At 39.3% G+C, this 17,424-nt stretch overlaps 1 protein-coding gene across 5 annotated transcripts in view; it reads left to right on the top strand.

Annotated features, from left to right (window-relative positions):
- The window catches only part of DMXL2 (Dmx like 2), a 178,388-nt gene that overhangs the window by 109,281 nt on the left and 51,683 nt on the right, over positions 1 to 17,424 (top strand). For all 5 annotated transcript variants that reach the window (XR_004348327.1, XM_032621915.1, XM_032621919.1 and 2 more), the window contains one exon: positions 2,359 to 2,469. Coding sequence is in view for 4 of the 5 variants with exons in the window: in XM_032621915.1 (XP_032477806.1) it covers positions 2,359 to 2,469 (111 nt within the window). In the remaining variant the exon portion in view is untranslated. The remainder of the gene's footprint in view (positions 1 to 2,358; positions 2,470 to 17,424) is intronic.

The raw sequence follows: 17,424 nt of genomic DNA on the forward strand, positions 1-17,424 counted from the left end.
AAGGAAACCGAAAATGATTGATCATTCATTCATTCAGTAAATATTGTGGAGGAGTGAACAATTGCTATGTGCCAGGTGCTTCATGTACTTTATTGTATTTAATTATTACAACAGTCTTCTAGTAGGTAGCCACTATTATACTTAATTTTATAGACGAAGACTCTGATCCTTAGGGAGATGAAGTGACACATAAGATCACGTAGGTAGTAAATGGCAGAACTGGGGTTCAGATGTGGGTAAATCGTTGCCTCCAAGCCTATACTCTTTTAATTATTTCACAAGATTTCCAAGTGTGAGGGAAAAAGACTGTTCCTCAAAGCTACCTGGAATATATCTCTTCATATAGGTTTATGTCTTTATAATATATCTCCAAGGTTTTCTGTAGATTAAAATAACTAGTGACCTCTAGAGGATTTTGCCTGTGAGTTATTTTCTAACTATATTAATTAAAAAAAATTTGAATCATTATGAGGTTGTGTGCAGTTGAGCAAGATTCTCCCCAGAACAGCCTTAAGCCTTTGTTGCAAACTTAATATATGTTAGAGTTTTTACTTGAGACATTCAGAAAATAGATACATCATAATCCATGAAAAATAGTTTAAATTTTCGGATACAGAACTGTATCCTTAGTTAGGCAATATAAAAATGGTTCCTCCTGGTCACAGTGGATTTTCATTAGGTAGACAAGGCAGGAATGAATGTCTCCATTTCACAGGTAGCAAACTGAAGCTCAGAGATTAAATAGTTGCCATCTCAGTGAATGGATTCTAAGTAAATGAATTCTTCCATTTGTTCAAGTAAGACAATTTAGAGGTATTCCTGACTCTGCTTTCTCTCCCGCCCTAATCCAGTCCATTGGCGAATGCTATTAGTTCTACTGTATGGAGACTCCAGTCATTTCTCATCACCCCTCCTGTTACCACTCTGGTCCAAGTCACGTCACATCCTGCCTAATTATTGACAAAGTCTCCTACTAAACTGTTTCGTTCTTGTTTACCCCAGTCTGCTCTTCGCATAGGAACTAGTGATTATTTTAAAACAAAATCACATTAAATCTCACCTCTGCTCAACAAACACTGTGGCCTCCCATCTCACTTTAGAACAAAAAGCCAAATGCTTCAGTGATCTACAAGGCTCTTTGTGGTCTGTGCTCACTTCCATTCTACTGTATTGTCTTCCTTGCTGTCCCACAAAGACACTAGGCCCATTCCTGTCTCAGAGTCTTTGCGCATGTTGTTTCCTCTGCACAGAATACTTGTCTTCCAGATTTAGGCGTGCCTCATTCCCTTACCTTCTCAGATTTCTGCTGAAATGTCATCTTATTGGAATGTTCTGCCCTGGCCTCATATCAAATAGAACACTCTTACCCCAGCACGCCCTTTCTCTCAGTCCTGCTTTATTTCTCTCAATAGCATTAATTTCCACTAGACACATTACCTCTTCATTGTTTGTCTCTGTCTCCTAAGATGTAAGCACCCTGAGAGTGGGGACTTTGCCTTATTCCCTGCCAAACCCCCAGTATCTTAACTGTGCCTCCAATGTAGCGGATGCTTACTTTGTGAATGAATACATGAGTGAGTGGATGAACAAATATAGCTGATGGGAAGTAGAGGTGGAACTTGACCATTTAAAACGTTTTATTTTCTTCAAGAAAATATTTGATTCAATACTCTTGAGTACTTCCTAAGTGGCAGTTACCAGGCTAGGCGCTGTTAGTATTTTTCTGTTTCTTTTATCCAACAGTGGCTATAATTTTGAGTAAACTTGCCATGCTTTCATACCTCTGCTCAACTTTTGACTAAGAGTAAATTTGTGGAATCAAGGTTAGAGTTCAGCCTTAACTTGGTAACACTAGCCTGGGGAGTCAAATTTGAAATCTTTGAATAATGAATCTTCTGTATTTCATTGGAGCTAACCAACCTAGAAAATATTACCTATTTAATCATATAATAAATAATTTTACTTTATTATGTAATTCCTGTTTTTAAATCTCATCTGAATTTGCACAGGAAATATTTTAAAAAATTATACCTAACTTACTATAGCTAATATATTTTTTATTGGATTTCAAGATTTCTTTCCTTTTCATTTATTATGAGTAGCTCTAAGTACTATTATTACCTGTACTAATAGGTACTTATATTTTTCCCAATTATTTTTCATTTGGCAGTTTTAATATATACATATGCTTTTTGTAAAGCTGTATAAATAAAGATATTGAAGTGTTCAGAAAGGCATACACTCAAAAATATATATATATTTTGTGTAAGTTATTAAATTTAATGTTTACTTTCTAACTTTTTACTGGTTTGTGATTTGTTGCGTTCCTTTTTCCTTAAACATATTTCCTCTTTGCAGGAAGAGACACATTAGATGAGTGTGGTTTGCGGTACTTACTAGCTATGCGCTTGCACACTTGCCTTTTGACATCGCTGCCTCCTTTATACCGAGTACAGCTGCTTCATCAAGGTATTGTTTGAACCTTCGTGCAACTTTTATCTCATACTGAAGTGGTTAGTATTTTCATATTTGTGTCTAAGCATTAGTAAATCAACATATGCATACCTATCACTAGCCTTAAGATCTTCCTGTCACAGGAAAATAAGGTACCCACTTACCTTTTTTCTGTGTTATTTTTCAGCTGTATTCTGTGACTTTTGCTCATCTGTCTCAGTTTCTCAGACTTCAGTCGCTAAAGTCATAGTAGTTTAAGTAAACTGGTATGCCTGAGGTTGTAACCTAAAGTGGCCCTGAATTTCTATGACGCCTGATACCTTTTCTTTAAAAATTATGTAAATTTTGTCCTATGCATTATTATTTGTGTTTATTTTAATATAAGCATTATGTTCTAAGTTATTTACTTACAAGTAAAGCTGATGTTTCATGAATATCTGCCGTATAGTAATCCAGTAGACTTGTATACTTCTAGCACACTGCCACATACCCTGATTTGCGATGTATAGGTTTATATCAGCCCGCTAACTTAATAGATTAAAAAATCAAAACTATAGAGTTTAAAGTGACCTGCCAAGATACAGGGCTATTTGTTAATAGAGAATTCCAGTGCAGTGGGCTGTGTTCCTTTTGAAACCAGCATCCTGGATACAGCCCCATAAAATATGCTTTAGTATTGTAGGACCTGGAATACCAGGCTTTATAGTTTGTTACTCTTACCCACAGTACTTAGCCTTTACCCTCAATAACTGTTCTTTGAAAATATGATTACAAACATATGTCATATTCTGTCATGTTTTTAAACTATAATTCATCTATATAGTCCTTTATTTTTTTCTAAAAATACAAATTTAGCTGTTTTTTTTCTATTTGAATTATCACTGTTAATGAGTGACCTTATAACCTTGCATATAAATATTTATGTATATATCTGATTACTTCCTCATGTTTGTTTTCTAGTAGTGAAATTACTGAATCAAAGGGCTTGAAAATTCTTTTTTTTTTTTTAACATCTTTATTGGAGTATTGTTGCTTTACAATGGTGTGTTACTTTCTGCTTTATAACAAAGTGAATCAGATACATATACATATGTTCCCATATCTCTTCCCTCTTGTGTCTCCCTCCCTCCCCGCTCCCTATCCCACCCCTCTAGGTGGTCACAAACCACCCAGCTGATCTCCCTATGGTATGCGGCTGCTTCCCACTAACTATATATTTTATGTTTGGTAGTGTATATATGTCCATGCCACTCTCTCACTTTGTCACAGCTTACCCTTCCCCCTCTCCATATCCTCAAGTCCATTCTCTAGTAGGTCTGTGTCTTTATTGCCATCTTACCCCTAGGTTCTTCATGACATTTTTTTCCCCTTAGATTCCATATATATCTCTTAGCATATGGTATTTGTCTTTCTCTTTCTGACTTACTTCACTCTGTATGACAGACTCTAGGTCCATCCACCTCACTACAAATAACTCAATTTCGTTTCTTTTTATGGCTGAGTAATATTCCATTGTATATATGTGCCATATCTTTATCTATTCATCCAATGATGGACACTTAAGTTTCTTCCATGTCCTGGCTATTGTAAATAGAGCTGCAATGAACATTTTCATTCAGTACATGACTCTTATTGAATTATGGTTTTCTCAGGGTATATGCCCAGTAGTGGGATTGCTGGGTCATATGGTAGTCCTATTTGTAGTTTTTTAACAAACCTCCATACTGTTCTCCATAGTGGCTGTACCAATTCACATTCCCACCAGCAGTGCAAGAGTGTTCCCTTTTCTCCACACCCTCTCCAGCATTTATTGTTTCTAGATTTTTTGATGATGGCCATTCTGACCGGTGTGAGATGATATCTCATTGTAGTTTTGATTTGCATTTCTCTAATGATTAATGATGTTGAGCATTCTTTCATGTGTTTGTTGGCAATTTGTATATCTTCTTTGGAGAAATGTCTATTTAGGTCTTCTGCCCATGTTTGGATGGGGTTGTTTATTTTTTTGTTATTGAGCTGCATGAGCTGCTTGTAAATTTTGGAGCTTAATCCTTTGTCAGTTGCTTCATTTGCAAATATTTTCTCCCATTCTGAGGGTTGTCTTTTGGTCTTGTTTATGGTTTCCTTTGCTGTGCAAAAGCTTTTTTTTTTTTTTTGCAGTACGCGGGCCTCTCACTGCCGTGGCCTCTCCCGTTGCGGAGCACAGGCTCCGGACGCACAGGCTCAGCAGCCATGACTCATGGGCCCAGCCTATCCACGGCATTTGGGATCCTCCCAGACTGGGGCATGAACCCGTGTCCCCTGCATCGGCAGGCGGACCCTCAACCACTGTGACACCAGGGAAGTCCTGTGCAAAAGCTTTTAAGTTTCATTCGATCCCATTTGTTTATTTTTGTTTTTATTTCCATTTCTCTAGGAGGTGGGTCAAAAAGGATCTTGCTGTGATTTATGTCATAGCATGTTCCGCCTATGTTTTCCTCTAAGAGTTTGATGGTGTCTGGCCTTACATTTAGGTCTTTAATCCATTTTGAGCTTATTTTTGTGTATGGTGTTAGGGAGTGTTCTCATCTCATACTTTTACATGTACCTGTCCAGTTTTCCCAGCACCACTTATTGAAGAGGCTGTCCTTTCTCCACTGTACATTCCTGCCTCCTTTATCAAAGATAAGGTGACCGTATGTGCGTGGGTTTATCTCTGGGCTTTGTATCCTGTTCCATTGAGCTATCTTCCTGTTTTTGTGCCAGTACCATACTGTCTTGATTACTGTAGCTTTGTAGTATAGTCTGAAGTCAGGGTGCCTGATTCCTCCAGCTCCGTTTTTCGTTTTCGAGATTGCTTTGGCTATTCGGGGTCTTTTGTGTTTCCATACAAATTGTGAAATTTTTTGTTGTAGTTCTGTGAAAAATGCCAGTGGTAGTTTGATAGGGATTGCATTGAATCTGTAGATTGCTTTGGGTAGTAGAGTCATTTTCACAATGTTGATTCTTCCAATCCAAGAACATGGTATATCTCTCCATCTATTTGTATCATCTTTAATTTCTTTCATCAGTGTCTTATAATTTTCTGCATACAGGTCTTTTGTCTCCTTAGGTAGGTTTATTCCTAGATATTTTATTCTGTTTGTTGCAATGGTAAATGGGAGTGTTTTCTTAATTTCACTTTCAGATTTTTCATCAGTAGTGTATAGGAATGCCAGAGATTTCTGTGCATTAATTTTGTATCCTGCTACTTTACCAAATTCATTGATTAGCTCTAGTAGTTTTCTGGTAGCATCCTTAGGATTCTCTATGTATGGTATCATGTCAGCTGCAAACAGTGACAGCTTTACTTCTTCTTTTCCGATTTGGATTCCTTTTATTTCCTTTTCTTCTCTGATTGCTGTGGCTAAAACTTCCAAAACTATGTTGAATAAGAGTGGTGAGAGTGGGCAACCTTGTCTTGTTCCTGATCTTAGTGGAAATGGTTTCAGTTTTTCACCATTGAGGACAATGTTGGCTGTGGGTTTGTCATATATGGCCTTTATTATGTTGAGGAAAGTTCCCTCTATGCCTACTTTCTGCAGGGCTCTTGTCATAAATGGGTGTGGAATTTTGTCGAAAGCTTTCTCTGCATCTATTGAGATGATCATATGGTTTTTCTCCTTCAATTTGTTAATATGGTGTATCACGTTGATTGATTTGCATATATTGAAGATTCCTTGCATTCCTGGAATAAACCCCACTTGATCATGGTGTATGATCCTTTTAATGTGCTGTTGGATTCTGTTTGATAGTATTTTGTTGAGGGTATTTGCATCTATGTTCATCAGTGATATTGGCCTGTAGTTTTCTTTCTTTGTGACACCTTTGTCTGGTTTTGGTATCAGGGTGATGTTGGCCTCGTAGACTGTTTTGAGTGTTCCTCCTGCTGAATTTTGGAAGAGTTTGAGAAGGATAGGTGTTAGCTCTTCTCTAAATGTTCGATAGAATTCCCCTGTGAAGCTGTTTGGTCCTGGGGTTTTGTTTGTTGGAAGATTTTTAATCACAGTTTTAATTTCAGTGCTTGTGACTGGTCTGTTCATATTTTCTATTTCTTCCTGATTCAGTCTTGGCAGCTTGTGCATTTCTAAAAATTTGTTCATTTCTTCCAGGTTGTCCATTTTATTGGCATACAGTTGCCTGTAGTAATCTCTCATCATCTTTTGTATTTCTGCAGTGTCAGTTGTTACTTCTCCTTCTTCATTTGTAATTCTATTGATTTACGTCTTCTCCCTTTTTTTCTTGATGAATCTGGCTAATGGTTTATCAATTTCGTTTATCTTCTCAAAGAACCATCTTGTAGTTTTATTGATCTCGGCTGTCATTCCCTTCATTTCTTTTTATTTCTGATCTGATCTTTATGATTTCTTTCCTTCTGCTAACTTTGGGGTTTTTTTGTTCTTTCTCTAATTGCTTGAGGTGCAAGGTTAGGTTGTTTATTCGAGGTGTTTCCTGTTTCCTAAGGTTGGATTGTATTGCTATAAACTTCCCTCTTAGAACTGCTTTTGCTGCATCCCATTGATTTTGGGTCATCGTGTCTCCATTGTCATTTGTTTCTGGGTATTTTTTGATTTCCTCCTTGATTTCTTCAGTGATCACTTCGTTATTAAGTATTGTTTAGCCTCCATGTATTTGTATTTTTTACAGATCTTTTCCTATAATTGATATCTAGTCTCATAGCGTTGTGGTTGGAAAAGATACCTGATACAATTTCAGTTTTCTTTAATTTACCAAGGCTTGATTTGTGACCCAAGATATAATCTATCGTGGAGAATGTTTCATGAGCACTTGAGAAAAATGTGTATTCTGTTGTTTTTGGATGGAATGTCCTATAAATATCAATTAAGTCCATCTTGTTTAATGTATCATTTAAAGCCTGTGTTTCCTTATTTATTTTCTTTTTGGATTATCTGTCCATTGATGAAAGTGGGCTGTTAAAGTCCCCTACTATGAATGTGTTACTGTCGATTTCCCCTTTTGTGGCTGTTAGTATTTGCCTTATGTATTGAGGTGCTCGTTTGTTGGGTGCATAAATATTTACAGTTGTTATATCTTCTTGGATCGATCCCTTGATCATTGTGTAGTGTCCTTCTTTGTCTCTTGTAATAGTCTTTATTTTAAAGTCTATTTTGTCTGATATGAGAATTGCTACTCCAGCTTTCTTTTGATTTCCATTTGCATGGAATATCTTTTTCCATCCCCTCACTTTCAGTCTGTACGTGTCCCTAGATCTGAAGTGGGTCTCTTGTAGACAGCATATATATGGGTCTTGTTTTTGTATCCATTCAGCCAGTCTGTGTCTTTTGGTGGGAGCATTTAATCCATTTACGTTTAAGGTAATTATCGATATATATGTTCCTATTCCCATTTTCTTAATTGTTTTGGGTTTGTTATTGTGGGTGTTTTCCTTCTCTTGTGTTGTTTGCCTAGAGAAGTTCCTTTACCATTTGTTGTAAAGCTGGTTTGGTGGTGCTGAACTCTCTCAGCTTTTCCTTGTCTGGAAAGATTTTAATTTCTCCGTCAAATGTGAATGAGATCCTTGCTGGGTATAGTAATCTTGGTTGTAGGTTTTTCTCCTTCATCACTTTACATATGTCCTGCCACTCCCTTCTGGCTTGCAGAGTTTCTGCTGAAAGATCAGCAGTTAACCTTATGGGGATTCCCTTGTGTGTTATTTGTTGTTTTACCCTTGCTGCTTTTTTTTTTTTTTTTTTTTTTGCGGTACACAGGCCTCTCCTGTTGCGGAGCACAGGCTCCGGACGCGCAGGCCCAGCGGCCATGACTCACGGGCCCTGCCGCTCCGCGGCATGTGGGATCCTCCCGGACCGGGCCACGAACCCGCATCCCCTGCGTCGGCAGGCAGACTCTCAACCACTGCGCCACCAGGGAAGCCCTCTTGCTGCTTTTAATATGTTTTCTTTGTATTTAATTTTTGATAGTTTGATTAATATGTGTCTTGGCGTGTTTCGCCTTGGATATATCCTGTATGGAACTCTCTGTGCTTCCTGGACTTGATTAACTATTTCCTTTCCCATATTAGGGAAGTTTTCAACTATAATCTCTTCAAATATTTTTCTCAGTGCCTTTCTTTTTCTCTTCTTCTTCTGGGACCCCTGTAATTCGAATGTTGGTGCGCTTAACGTTGTCCCAGAGGTCTGAGACTGTCCTCAGTTCTTTTCATTCTTTTTTCTTTATTGTGCTCTGCAGTAGTTATTTCTACTATTTTATCTTCCAGGTCACATATCCGTTCTTCTGCCTCAGTTATTCTGCTATTGATCCCTTCTAGAGTATTTTTAATTTCATTTATTGTGTTGTTCATTGTTACTTGTTTCCTCTTTAGTTCTTCTTGGTCCTTGTTAAATGTTTCTTGCATTTTGTCTATTCTATTTCCAAGATTTTGTATCATCTTTACTATCATTATTCTGAATTCTTTTTCAGGTAGACTGCCTATTTCCTCTTCATTTGTTAGGTGTGGTGGATTTTTACCTTGCTCCTTCATGTGCTGTGTGTTTTTCTGCCTTTTCGTTTTGCTTATCTTACTGTTTTTGGGGTCTCCTTTTCGCAGGCTGCAGGTTTGTAGTTCCCATTGTTTTTGGTGTCTGTCCCCAGTGGCTAAGGTTGGTTCAGTGGGTTGTTTAGGTTTCCTGGTGGAGTGGGCTAGTGCCTGTGTTGTGCTGGATGAGGCTGGATCTTGTCTCTCTAGTGGGCAGGTTCACGTCTGGTGGTGTGTTTGGGGGTGTCTGTGGCCTTATTATGATTTTAGGCAGCCACTCTGCTAATGGACGGGGCTGTGTTCCTGTTTTGCTAGTTGTTTGGCATAGGATGTCCAGCACTGTAGCTTGCTGGTTGTTTTTGCACCTTTTTGTATTATGTGGAGCTGGGAGGTCTCTTGTGGACCAGTGTCCTGAAGTTGGCTCTCCCGCATCAGAGGCACAGCAGTGACTCCTGGCTGCAGGACCAAGAGCCTTTCATCCACACGGCTCAGAATAAAATGGAGAAAAAGTAGAAAGAAAGCAAGAGAGAGAGAGAGAGAGAGAGGGAAGGAGGGAGGGAGGGAGGGAGAGAGGGAGGGAGGGGAGGGGAGGAAGAAAGGAAGAGAAAGAGACAAAGGGAGGAAGGAAGGAAGAAAAATAAAGGTAAACTTAAATAGTTATTAAAATAAAAAAATAATTATTAAGGAAAAAAAATTTTAAGTAAACAAAAAGAACAAACAAAAATGGATGGACAGAACTCTAGGACAAATGGTAAAAGCAAAGCTATACAGACACAGTCTCACACAGAAGCATACACATACACACTCACAAAAAGAGGAAAAGGGGAAAAAATAATATATCTTGCTCTCAAAGTGCACCTCCTCAATTTGGGATGATGTGTTGTCTATTCAGTTATTCCACCGATGCAGAGTACATCAACTTGATTGTGGTGATTTAATCCACTGCTCCTGAGGCTGCTGGGAGAAATTTCCCTTTCTCTTCTTTGTTTGCACAGCTCCGGGGTTAAGCTTTGGATTTGGCCCCGCCTCTGCGTGTAGGTCACCGGAGGGTGTCTGTTCTTCCCTCAGACAGGACGGGGTTAAAGGAGCAGCTGATTCGGGGGCTCTGGCTCACTGAGGCAGGGGCACGGAGTGCAGGGCGAGCCTGCGGCTGCAGAGGCCAGCATGACGTTGCACCAGCCTGAGGCGCGCCATCCGTTCTCCCGCGGAAGTTGTCCCCGGATCAGGGGACCCTGGCAGTGGCGGGCTGCACAGGCTCTGGGAGGAAAAGGTGTGGATAGTGACCTGTGCTCGCACACAGGCTTCTTGGTGCGGCTGCAGCGGCCTTAGCTTCTCAATGCCTGTCTCTGGGGTCCGTGCTGATAGCCGCGTCTCGCGCCCGGCTTTGAAGCTCCTTTACGCAGCGCTCTTAAGCCCCTCTCCTCGCACACCAGGAAACAAAGAGGGAAGAAAAAGTCTCTTGCCTCTTCGTCAGGTCCAGACTTTTCCCTGGACTCCCTCCCGGCTAGCCGTGGTGCACCTACCCCTTCAGGCTGTGTTCACGCCCCCAGTCCTCTCCCTGTGCTCTTACCAAAGCCCGAGTCTTAGCTCCCAGCCCCCGCCCCTCCCATCGGGTGAGCAGACAAGCCTCTGGGGCTGGTGAGTGCTGGTCGGCACCGATCCTCTGTGCGGGAATCTCTCCGCTTTGCCCTCCGCACCCCTGTTGTTCTGCTCTCCTCCGTGGCTCCGAAGCTACCCCCACTCCGCCACCCACAGTCTCCGCCCAGGAAGGGGCTTCCTAGTGTGTGGAAACCTTTCCTCCTTCACAGCTCCCTCCCCCTGGTGCAGGTTCTGTCACTATTCTTTTGTCTCTGTTTATTCTTTTTTCTTTTGCCCCTACCCAGGTACGTGGGGGAGTTTCTTCCCTTTTGGGAGGTCTGAGGTCTCCTGCCAGCGTTCAGTGGGTGTTCTGTAGGAGTTGTTCCACGTGTGATCTCCGCATCTTACTCTTCCGCCATCTTCCCCCTCTTCCCTGAAAATTCTTAACTCTTGATAAATATTGTGACTTTCAGAAAGACCATGCTCATTTACATTTCCAGAACCAGTATTTGATGATGCCAAAACTCAACTCATTGCAACACTTGATATTATCATTTAAAACAATCTATGGCATTTGGAATAGGTTTAAAAAGTGGTATCTCAAATTTAGTTTTAAAATTTAGTTTTAAATGATGGTCATATGGTACTGAATCACTTAATGATAATTGTGTATATTGCCTAGGGAGACCTAAAACACCTCAAATTTCTAAAGCTTTGTCAAATTCCATTTTCCCTTTGATACAGTTAAAACATTGGAGATGAGAAAAGTGACTGCTATTGTAGGTGATGGTCTGGGGAAAAACTTAAGTAGCTAGTAGACAAGCTAAGAAGAACAGAGATATATTGCAAAGAATAGCCTGCCATTGGTAGGCAAATAAAAATAAGTGCCTGCTGGTGCCCCTTGTTTTTTCGTCCTAATACCTTTTTTCACTTCTAGTAGTTAGATTTCCAAATAGAGTTACTGATCTCTTCATCTTCTTTCTGAATCAAATTCCTCTGACATGTCTGTGTATATTTTTGTTTCTTTAGGTCGTACCAAAAATGTCATCAACCAAATTTCATTTAAGGGTATAGAATATACTTTATATTGTTACTTTATATTAACATTTTTATATCAGCAAAAGTGTGCATTTTGCATTGCCTTATAATAGCAATTTCTAAAGCAAAGTGTTTTTTCTATAGTTATTTCATTCAGTGATTATTTCTTTTTTTTTTTAAACATCGTTATTGGGGTATAATTGCTTTACAATGGTGTGTTAGTTTCTGCTTTATAACAAAGTGAATCAGCTATACATATACATATGTTCCCATATGTCTTCCCTCTTGCGTCTCCCTCCCTCCCAGTCTCCCCATCCCACCCCTCCAGGCTGTCACAAAGCACCGAGTTAATATCCCTGTGCCTTGCGGCTGCTTCCCCCTAGCTATCTACCTTACTACGTTTGTTAGTGTGTATATGTCCATGACTCTCTCTCGCCCTGTCAAAACTCACCCTTCCCCCTCCCCATATCCTCAAGTCCGTTCTCCAGTAGGTCTGCGTCTTTATTCCTGTCTTACCCCTAGGTTCTTCATGACATTTTTCTTCCTTAAATTCCATATATATGTGTTAGCATACGGTATTTGTCTTTTTCTTTCTGACTTACTTCACTCTGTATGACAGACTCTAGGTCTATCCATCTCATTACAAATAGCTCAATTTTCATTTCTTTTAAGGCTGAGTAATATTCCATTGTGTATATGTGCCCCATCTTCTTTATCCATTCATCCGATGATGGGCGCTTAGGTTGTTTCCATCTCCGGGCTATTGTAAATAGAGCGGCAATGAACATTTTGGTACATGACTCTTTTTGAATTTTGGTTTTCTCAGGGTATATGCCCAGTAGTGGGATTGCTGGTCATATGGTATTTCTATTTGTAGTTTTTTAAGGAACCTCCATACTGTTTTCCATAGTGGCTGAACCAATTCACATTCCCACCAGCAGTGCAAGAGTGTCCCCTTTTCTCCACACCCTCTCCAGCATTTATTGTTTCTAGATTTTTTTGATGATGGGCCATTCTGACTGGTGTGAGATGATATCTCATTGTAGTTTTGATTTGCATTTCTCTAATGGATCAATGATGTTGAGCATTCTTTCATGTGTTTGTTGGCATTCTGTATATTCTTCTTTGGAGAAATGTCTATTTAGGTCTTCTGCCCATTTTTGGATGGGGTTGTTTGTTTTTTGTTATTGAGCTGCATGAGCTGCTTGTAAAATTTTGGAGCTTAATCCTTTGTCAGTTGCTTCATTTGCAAATGTTTTCTCCCATTCTGAGGGTTGTCTTTTGGTCTTGGTTATGGTTTCCTTTGCTGTGCAAAAGCTTTGAAGTTTCATTAGGTCCCATTTGTTTATTTTTGTTTTTATTTCCATTACTCTAGGAGGTGGGTCAGAAAGGATCTTGCTGTGATTTATGTCATAGCGTGTTCTGCCTATGTTTTCCTCTAAGAGTTTGATAGTTTCTGGCCTTACATTTAGGTCTTTAATCCATTTTGAGCTTATTTTTGTGTATGGTGTTAGGGAGTGATCTAATCTCATACTTTTACATGTACCTGTCCAGTTTTCCCAGCACCATTTATTGAAGAGGCTGTCCTTTCTCCACTGTACATTCCTGCCTCCTTTATCAAAGATAAGGTGTCCATATGTGCGTGGGTTTATCTCTGGGCTTTCTATCCTGTTCCACTGATCTATCTTTCTGTTTTTGTGCCAGTACCATACTGCCTTGATTACTGTTGCTTTGTAATATAGTCTGAAGTCAGGGAGCCTGATTCCTCCAGCTCCTTTTTTGCATTCTCAAGATTGCTTTGGCTATTCGGGGTCTTTTGTGTTTCCATACAAATTGCGAAATTTTTGTTCTAGTTCTGTGAAAAATGCCAGTGGTAGTTTGATAGGGATTGCATTGAATCTGTAGATTGCTTTGGGTAGTAGAGTCATTTTCACAATGTTGATTCTTCCCATCCAAGAACATTGTATATCTCTCCATCTATTTGTATCATCTTTAATTTCTTTCATCAGTGTCTTATAATTTTCTGCATACAGGTCTTTTGTCTCCTTAGGTAGGTTTATTCCTAGATATTTTATTCTGTTTGTTGCAATGGTAAATGGGAGTGTTTTCTTGATTTCACTTTCAGATTTTTCATCATTAGTATATAGGAATGGCAGAGATTTCTGTGCATTAATTTTGTATCCTGCTACTTTACCAAATTCATTGATTAGCTCTAGTAGTTTTCTGGTAGCATCTTTAGGATCCTCTATGTATAGTATCATGTCAGCTGCAAACAGTGACAGCTTTACTTCTTCTTTTCCGATTTGGATTCCTTTTATTTCCTTTTCTTCTCTGATTGCTGTGGCTAAAACTTCCAAAACTATGTTGAATAAGAGTGGTGAGAGTGGGCAACCTTGTCTTGTTCCTGATCTTAGTGGAAATGGTTTCAGTTTTTCACCATTGAGGATGATGTTTGCTGTGGGCTGTCATATATGGCCTTTATTATGTTGAGGAAAGTTCCCTCTATGCCTACTTTCTGCAGGGTTTTTATCATAAATGGGTGTTGAATTTTGTCGAAAGCTTTCTCTGCATCTATTGAGATGATCATATGGTTTTTCTCCTTCAATTTGTTAATATGGTTATCACATTGATAGATTTGCGTATATTGAAGAATCCTTGCATTCCTGGAATAAACCCCACTTGATCATGGTGTATGATCCTTTTAATGTGCTGTTGGATTCTGTTTGCTAGTATTTTGTTGAGGGGATTTTTGCATCTATGTTCATCAGTGATATTGGCCTGTAGTTTTCTTTCTTTGTGACATCCTTGTCTGGTTTTGGGTATCAAGGTGATGGTGGCCTCGTAGAAGGAATTTGGGAGTGTTCCTCCCTCTGCTATATTTTGGAAGAGTTCGAGAAGGATAGGTGTTAGCTCTTCTCTAAACGTTTGATAGAATTCACCTGTGAAGCCATCTGGTCCTGGGCTTTTGTTTGTTGGAAGATTTTTAATCACAGTTGTCAATTTCAGTGCTTGTGATTGGTCTGTTCATATTTTCTATTTCTTCCTGATTCAGGTCTTGGCAGGTTGTGCATTTCTAAGAATTTGTCCATTTTCTTCCAGATTGTCCATTTTATTGGCATAGAGTTGCTTGTAGTAATCTCTCATGATTTTTTTTATTTCTGCAGTGTCAGTTGTTACTTCTCCTTTTTCATTTCTAATTCTATTGATTTGAGTCTTCTCCCTTTTTTTCTTGATGAGTCTGGCTAGTGGTTTATCTATTTTGTTTATCTTCTCAAAGAACCAGCTTTTAGTTTTATTGACCTTTGCTATCGTTTCCTTCATTTCTTTTCATTTATTTCTGATCTGATTTTTATGATTTCTTTCCTTCTGCTAGCTTTGGGGTTTTTTGTTCTTCTTTCTCGAATTGCTTGAGGTGCAAGGTTAGGTTTGTTTATTCGAGATGTTTCCTGCTTCTTAAGGTGGGCTTGTATTGCTATAAACTTCCCCATAGAACTGCTATTGCTGCATCCCATAGGTTTTGTGTCGTTGTGTCTCCATTGTCATTTGTTTCTAGGTATTTTTTATTTCCTCTTTGATTTCTTCAGTGATCACTTCATTATTAAGTAGTGTATTGTTTAGCCTCCATGTGTTTTGTATTTTTTACAGATCTTTTCCTGTAATTGGTATCTAGTCTCATGGCGTTGTGGTCAGAAAAGATACTTGATACAATTTCAGTTTTCTTAAATTTACCAAGGCTTTGATTTGTGACCCAAGATATGATCTATCCTGGAGAATGTTCCATGAGCACTTGAGAAAAATGTGTATTCTGTTGTTTTTGGATGGAGTGTCCTATAAATATCAATTAAGTCCATCTTGTTTAATGTATCATTTAAAGCTTGTGTTTCCTTATTTATTTTTCATTTTGGATGATCTGTCCATGGGTGAAAGTGGGGTGTTAAAGTCCCCTACTATGAATGTGTTACTGTCGATCTCCCCTTTTATGGCTGTTAGTATTGCCTTATGTATTGAGGTGCTCCTATGTGGGTTGCATAAATATTTACAATTGTTATATCTTCTTCTTGGATCGATCCCTTGATCATTATGTTAGTGTCCTTCTTTGTCCCTTTTAATAGTCCTTATTTTAAAGTCTTTTTTGTCTGATATGAGAATTGCTACTCCAGCTTTCTTTTGGTTTCCATTTGCATGGAATATCTTTTTCCATCCCCTTACTTTCAGTCTGTATGTGTCTCTAGGTCTGAAGTGGGTCTCTTGTAGACAGCATATATAAGGGTCTTGTTTTTGTATCCATTCAGCCAATCTGTGTCTTTTGGTGGGAGCATTTAGTCCATTTACATTTAAGGTAATTATCGATATGTATGTTCCTATTCCCATTTTCTATATTGTTTTGGGTTCGCTACTATAGGTCGTTTCCTTCTCTTGTGTTTCCTGCTTAGAGAAGTTCCTTTAGCATTTGTTGTAAAGCTGGTTTGGTGGTGCTGAACTCTCTCAGCTTTTGCTTGTCTGTAAAGGTTTTAATTTCTCCATCAAATGTGAATGAGATCCTTGCTGGGTAGAGTAGTCTTGGTTGCAGGTTTTTCTCCTCATCACTTTCAGTATGTCCTGCCACTCCCTTCTGGCTGTAGGGTTTTCTGCTGAGAGATCAGCTGTTAACCTTATGGGGATTCCCTTGTGTGTTATTTGTTGTTTTTCCCTTGCTGCTTTAATATGCTTTCTTTGTATTTAATTTTTGATAGTTTGATTAATATGTGTCTTGGCGTATTTCTCCTTGTATTTATCCTGTATGGGACTCTCTGTGCTGCCTGGACTTGGATTAACTATTTCCTTTCCCATATTAGGGAAGTTTTCAACTATAATCTCTTCAAATATTTTCTCAGGTCCCCTTTCTTTCTTTCTTCCTTCTTCTGGAACCCTATAATTCGAATGTTGGTGCGTTTAATATTGTCCCAGAGGTCTCTGAGACTGTCCCTCAGTTCTTTTCATTCTTTTTTCTTTATTCTGCTCTGCAGTAGTTATTTCCACTACTTATCTTCCAGGTCACTTATCCGTTCTTCTGCCTCAGTTATTCTGCTATTGATCCTATCTAGAGTGCTTTTAATTTCATTTATTGTGTTGTGTTCATCGTTGCTTGTTTCATCTTTAGTTTTTCTAGGCCCTTGTTAACTGTTTCTTGCATTTTGTCCATTCTACTTCTAAGATTTCGGATCATCCTTACTATCATTATTCTGAATTCTTTTTCAGGTAGATTGCCTATTTCCTCTTCATTTGTTAGGTCTGGTGGGTTTTTATCTTGCTCCTTCATCTGCTGTGTGTTTTTCTGTCTTCTCATTTTGCTTATCTTACTGTGTTTGGGGTCTCCTTTTGCAGGCTGCACGTTCGTAGTTCCCGTTGTTTTTGATGTCTGTCTCCAGTGGCTAAGGTTGTTTCAGTGGGTTGTGTAGGCTTCCTGGTGGAGGGGACTAGTGCCTGTGTTGTGCTGGATGAGGCTGGATCTTGTCTCTCTAGTGGGCAGGTTCACGTCTGGTGGTGTGTTTTGGGTGTCTGTGGCCTTATTATGATTTTTAGGCAGCCTCTCTGCTAATGGGTGGGGTTGGTGTTCCTGTTTTGCTAGTTGTTTGGCATAGGTTGTCCAGCACTGTGGCTTGCTGGTCGTTGAGTAAAAGCTGGTGCTGGTGTTAAGATGGAGGTCTCTGGGAGATTTCCACCGTTTAATATTTATTTGGAGCTGGGTAGGTCTCTTGTTGACCAGTGTCCCTGAAGTTGGCTCTCCTACCTCAGAGGCAGAGCCCTGACTCCTGGGCTGGGAGCACCAAGAGCCTTTCATCCACACGGCTCAGAATAAAAGG

Source organism: Phocoena sinus, chromosome 2 (assembly GCF_008692025.1).
Source record: "Phocoena sinus isolate mPhoSin1 chromosome 2, mPhoSin1.pri, whole genome shotgun sequence".
NCBI lineage: Eukaryota > Metazoa > Chordata > Mammalia > Artiodactyla > Phocoenidae > Phocoena > Phocoena sinus.